This window comes from Sphaeroforma arctica (assembly GCF_001186125.1).
Source record: "Sphaeroforma arctica JP610 unplaced genomic scaffold supercont1.147, whole genome shotgun sequence".
In the NCBI taxonomy this organism is placed as follows: domain Eukaryota; class Ichthyosporea; order Ichthyophonida; genus Sphaeroforma; species Sphaeroforma arctica.
The window spans coordinates 51,439-58,017 of record NW_014040411.1 but is presented as its reverse complement, the minus strand read 5'-3'; the positions used below and the strand labels follow the sequence as shown (position 1 = coordinate 58,017).

Here is a 6,579-nt window from a genome sequence, read left to right as displayed (position 1 = left end):
TGTGTGTGTGTGTGTGTGTGTGTGTGATTGAAGAGGTTAAATATTAGATTATATTTGTTTAATTTGATGTCATTGATCTACTTGTAGAAAAACCCTAGGAAAAATTCGCCCATAAACTAATGCACATGGTAAGTAGTCCGAAGATGCTAAATGGTATGCAGAGCATACGGCGAAGTGTCATACCATCCTCCTCGAACATCTTCCAATAAATTACTGCCGGTAGTGTGAAACTCAGATTGACATTTCCTACGGCTCCGGTAATTGACAGCAACGTGTTGATATCAATCTGAAAGTATGCAAATACAAATGCAGCAATATTCAAGAAGGTTGTCATGATGTAGAACAAAATATTTCCTATTTTGGTGCTACAGTCTGTAAGAGCAACGCCCTGTTCTTTCTTCCCGCACATCGCCACAATGGTTCCGATAGCGTGCATCCCGGAGTCGCGAGATGAGTGCATTAGCAAAGGATAGGACACCGTGACTACAAATGCCGTACCGAGGCGAGCGATGGACGCGGGTACAGAAGTAGGATAGGAATCAAGAATGTTGGAATCGACATTCGCGCCATAGGTGAAGTAGCCACAGATGGCAATGATCACATACAGTACAGTGCAAAGTGAGATGGTACAGCCAGCGGATATGTCCATGCGCTTCGTAGTCTGGTGGTCCATTGCGTTGTAAATATTGAATAGAACCGGGCCTACACAGAATCCAAGGACGAAAACAGGGAAGGCGCGCATTATCGCACCGAAGTCCCAGATAGCTGCCTCCGTATCACCTTGACAATCATTTGTTGTTCCGTCGCAGGGATCGAAGATACCCACACAATAGGCGAACACAACAAAAGCGGTCCAGATTACACAGACTAAAGCCGACAACGATGTGTATGCAAGGAACCAGAGCGACTTGAGCATGGACAGGGGTGCTGCAAAACAACCCCAGCAAATCAGCAGCCAGAACCACGTCTGCATGTAAAAGACATCAGCACTGACATCGTCGCCAACTAAGGCTCGCATCACATCGGGAAGCATACTCGACGCAATGGTCATATATATAACTGATATTGACCAGAGTGTGATGGACACGACGAAGTCGGCCATGAGTACTAGCCACGGGTATGATTGGCGACAGGCATCGCCAAAGGATGTTTTTCTACCTCCCAAACGATCTGTTATTCTATTGAGCAGGTGCAGTCCGAACAATGTTAGTGTTGCACCCAAAAACATGATCACCAACGCAAGGACCCACCCAAGTTGTGCTGTGGAATATGGAATGGACAGGATTCCTGAACCGAGAATAGTGTTAGTCATATTCATGACTGATCCGAATATACCCGATCCGCGAGTGATATCTGTACCTAACGCTTCGGCGGTAGCTGACTGAATTGATAGTGTATCGCCGTTTACGTCATGCTGCCGGGATTCATTTGAATCCAGCTTGACCTGAGACTCTTTTATTTCGATGTTTGTCAAAGTCATGCTATATACATAAAAGACTGTTCGATTGATATTTATGTGTAGAATTGCTGGAATCACCGCGTGTTTTATAGTAAAGCTTCTTGATGTACAAAGCCCAGCAGCATATCTTCGTTCAGGCGTTAGCACATAGATAAATACCCCCAGCCTCTGAGTTGTCGGATTGCGCTGTCGGTTAATTTATTAAACTTAACACCCCCAGATTCATTTTTAATTTAATTTATCTTGAACACATCTTTGGCATGATAAATTTAGGCTGGAGCTAGAGCTACTTACAAATATGTGATTGAGTGAAAAGACTTCAGCTCAGAATTTACTGGTGTCTGAATGATTACTGATTAGACCGGTAAACTAGTTGCTAGCCTTTGTTGTATGTTAAAAAATATATTTAAAAATACCTGAATAGATGTTCTTACCTGGATTTTTATTTGGTGAGCCGTGAGACTGTATGTATTTGGTAAATATTTTAACTTCCATAGTCTCGGTTAAATAGCAAAAATCTCCAGGCCCTGTAAACGTATACTGGAAATGCAAAATCGATCATGAATTCATGACCCTTGCTATGCTTCGACTATCGAGAGAGAGAGAAGTGTAAATGAATAAATTCGTACGTTTTTGGAAAACGTAAGAAACAGTTAAACTGCTCACTCGAAAAATCCAGGCTCCAGCATGGCAGCAGGTCTCCAGGCTCCAGCAGGCCTCCAGGCCCCAGGGACCAGGTCACCAGGCCCCCCCAGCTAACCTCGTAAAGTTAAAAGTTAAAACTTTTATTTTTGTGTGATTTTTACGTTAAAGGCCCTACTCATATTCAGCGGGTGCAATAATCAGGTCCCTGAGTATAAGTGTTATGTCCTATTTTTTGGCCAACGTCTTCCAGATGTTAGGTTGAGCGAAATACGATTCTTGATTGGCTATTATACATTCCTTGGCCCAATCTCTTAAACTATAGGACAACTTGTCAAGTTCAAAATTGAAAAACATAAGATATTCATTTGTTCCAAATACAAGTTATAATTTATATATTTCAAAAGTAACAGGTAAATATTGTACGTTTACAGTGACCCCATAACTTTATGAGGTTAGCCCGCCAGAGGCTCAGGGTAAACAAAATGTAATATGTAGTAATATAGAGCAAACCGTTTGCCATCTAACCTCAAGGCTCAAGACCGGCGGGGATTTTAAAATATAGAGGTTGCCCATCTATGTGAAGAAGATTTTTTTTTCTTCACAATTTTCGATATGGGACAGTCACCCGTTATAAATTTCTATTATTCTTGTTTTGATGATTGTTTTAGAAACACAAACAAATATATAAAAAGGCATAAATATTGCGGGGAGCACTATTTATTTTTTTAAAGCCTGGGCCTTCCTTTTGTATGTGTAATTTTCAGAAGGCTACGCCTGATTGCCTGGGCACGAAAGTCTTTTAACTTTCACGAGTTTCAAGGAATGCAAATAAGAAATCTGAATAACTAAAAGTAAATAGTGTTCTACATACTTAAGTTAAATACATATTTGAAGTCTGTACGCCTTTCATGTATTGTTTAAAAAAAAAGTGTCATTATCTATTTGAACATGTGGTCCGAGCTACGGACTAGTGCCCTGTCTAGTGGACGTGTGCTAGAGTATAGATTCGTATAGAGAGAGAGTAATTCTTACTCCACACCTCCCTTGAAGCTAAACTGTAATGCACTTCGATTTATCTTGCTTACGAAGTCGCGTAGTATTTTTAACGTAATAGATTGAGCCTCGACGAAGTAGTCGTCGTGTGCATGTAAAAACATCGCGCTGAAATGTTCATGCTTCGGGCGGGATAAACTTTAGGTCAGTAAATTTGCGGGATTGTCATGCGTGGAAATGTAGCGGAGGTCAATGACGTTCCTGTGGGCGCAGTCACGTATGTAGTGTTCCTTGATCTCAATGTGCTTCAGACCTTTCGGTGTGCCTGTGCCTAATGCTACTTTGATGACAGTTTGGATGTCTATGTGTAATATGGTAGGTGCTTGTAATGTGTTTTTCAGGCCTTCCAGTATGTTCCTAATCCAAGAAATCTTTCTTGTGGTTTCTCCAGCGGCTATTTATTCCGCTTCACCACTGCTTCCAGTTATTGTCTTTTGTTTAGCCGAGTTCCATAGTATAGGTGTACCATTGATGGTAATCAATGTGTCACTATGAGATTTTTGGGTGCCGAGGTATACCCACCAAATCGAGTCAGAATAGGCTTGCAATGCCTGGGCGAGTGGTGTGTTTATGGTGTTGGGTGTGTATTTGAGTATAAAGTGTTTTGTGGCAGAGAGGTACAAGGGTATCCGTTGTAGAGCTGTCCAGTGCGAAGGGAGTGGTTTGTTGCTGCATGAAGCCAGTTGGCCTAAAGTACATGCAATCTCCGGGCGGGACATGTTTGCAGCGAAACCAATGAGTGCCCCTAACAGAGATCTGTACTTCTCATGACAAGGTGCGCCTGTGAGTGTACTGGGATGGAGATGGGTGCCGGGAATATCTATTATGGAGGAGTCGGCGAGTTGGAATGTGTTTATCAATATATTCTTCTTCTTTTTTTTAAACAAACGAACTACAAAAACAAAATTTAAATATTAATTTATAAAATAAATATATAAATATTCTCGGGCATCAACCGTCAATTATTAGGCCGTTTATTTTTGGTTGGTTTTTGCCATGCAACCATCAATATATATTTAGTCAGTTTTTTTATAAATAATAGTAATATTAAAAAACAAATGCCAAAGATATATATTTGTTTATTTATTGTCTTTTTTAAAATTTAAATATCAGTTGGCAATGATTTTGATATAAAAGGGCAAAAGCTGCAAGCTGCAACTTGCAAGGCCACTAGGCCAAGCATCGTGACTTTATTTTATTGCCGCTTCATATTTCCTAAAATAGAGATTCACAACTGTTCAGTTTCTGTGGCATCAAGTCAAATGTTTATATAATTTTTTTGGGGTTTTTTTGGGTTTTGATTTGAAAAAAACCCCCCAATGTTTTTGTTCGTTTGTTTTTTTGTCTTGTTTTGTAAAAAATCTATTGCAATAGAGGGTGAACATTTCTAGGAGAATTCCAGCAGCAATTCATGGTAGCATTGAATACACATTAGAGTTAGTTAAGATAGCTGAAAAATTTAGAGGCGTGGAGCGGCAACCTGTTCCATGTAACCACAATACTGGTTTAGTTGCTATGCAATGGGACAAGGGATCCATAGAGTTGATAATTTCAATTTGTATATGGTATAGTGCGTGCCACTTTGTAGTGAAAATAAGAAGGAGGCAGCTAGGGACCACATCAACAAGGAACAGTGTGTGCAATCTATTAGTAGCCGGTCCACCCTGAGATGGCGGTGGAAAGATGCGATCAGGAAGGATTGCTATGAGTATACCATTAGAATATTGATGTTGTTGCGGGGGGTTTACAGCAAGCCCAATAGCAATAAATGAGAGCCTTTGAGACAGCCCTGTCATGGCCAGGATTCTACCATTGGGGATCCAGGCAGAGCCAAGTCGGGGCATCGTGTGGGAGTTTGTTGGGATGAGAGTGGTATGGGTATAAGGCTGCGAGTGAAATGCTCTTGTTATATAAATATAGTCTAGTATAGGACGTATGAGTAGGGGTAATGTAGTATGTGGTTTCGCTGATATAGGGTTGGGTAGGGGTTGGTTTCGCAATATGAGGAAGTATTTAAGGTGAGAGTGGATTGCTGACAAAAATACACACTTGTCTTTGTCAGCCAACCAAGAAATTATTGTGAAGACAAAATCATCACTGTTATTCTCCTATACAATAGCAGTTCGGTACTAACTATAGTACACAAGAAAACTGACAAATGTCAGTGTCAATATTTTATGACACTCACAGATTAAATGATATACTTTCGTGTGAACTATCACATTGTTTATACGATATATAACCCTGCAAAAAGGGATAATAAAGTAACTATATTCATAGTTCCATATGGTTTAATAGGTTATGAGCCTATGTAACCAACACTAGACTCCTATAATACTGTTTCTCCTCTGTCTCATACCCTTCGCATTCAGTTACCTCGCGCGCTACACATCTGCAGGTACCACAACCACGGGTATACACACAGTCATTCAACATGCCTCCCTCCATTGAAGTCTTTACTATACCTCAGGCCTTTGTCTCCCTCGAAAGTGCTATTGCATTTCATGATGATCACTGGCCTGATTGTCCTACGTACCAGACGCTTGACGAGGCAAACATACACTCACTTAGCACTCATGACATGCTCAGTGAATTGCAACTAGTTGCTCACGACATCCCCGTCAGCACGGCTGTCGTCCTAGCCCGTCTCGTCGTCTCGCGCACCAATGCTCGTCGCGTTACAACCAACCGTGACCAATATCACGACGATGCTACACGCTATAAACAGGAATATGTTGACTTAAAATACGAACTCAGCCAACTCCACGATCTTCATTCCAGTATTGAGTGTGAAAAGGATATTCTTAAGCGCCGCCTCGACGAAGCCCTTGAAAAGCTTGCTCGTACTGAAGCTCTTATTGAGCATGCCTAAGCATGACTTATTTCTTCTACATGACAAACTGGGGTTTTCACTAATCCAACTTGGATTTCCATATCCTTGACAACACTTTATCTTGGATACGTTCTCACATATATTTTCACTTACACAACAGCTTTATTATATATTTACAACACAAATATTAAATAAAGATTTGTCCTTCTAGTTCAATAGGTATAGTTGATCATTAGGTTATGTGCCATTGATTGTTCTCACTCTACTTATATTCACTATGTCACCTTCAAACACAGACGACAGTAATAATCTCTCTTCTCCCAAGAGAGACTTGAACCTAGATTGGGCTCAACTCCGCTACAGTGGATCCAATTATGACTTGCCAAGTCCAAGACGTATGATCTTCTTAAGCCCGAAGACGTCCTAGATGATGCTTTTATTGTCTCCAGCAAGTGGGTCTCTAAGGTCAAAATGATTGACGGCATAGTTGATAAATACAAGGCACGGTTATGCGCCCGAGGTTTTACTCAAACGCAGGGCACTAATTATGATGCGACATTCGCTCTCACGTGTTCCCATGAAACATAAA

General features: G+C 40.9%; 1 protein-coding gene across 1 annotated transcript; it reads right to left on the bottom strand.

Moving 5' to 3' along the window:
* On the bottom strand, positions 1–1,506 carry SARC_03041 (hypothetical protein). The gene has a single exon (XM_014303177.1). It carries the CDS (start codon positions 1,478–1,480, stop codon positions 95–97), a length of 1,386 nt encoding a protein of 461 aa, XP_014158652.1. The 5' UTR covers positions 1,481–1,506; the 3' UTR covers positions 1–94.
* Between the last annotated feature and the right edge of the window lie 5,073 nt (positions 1,507–6,579).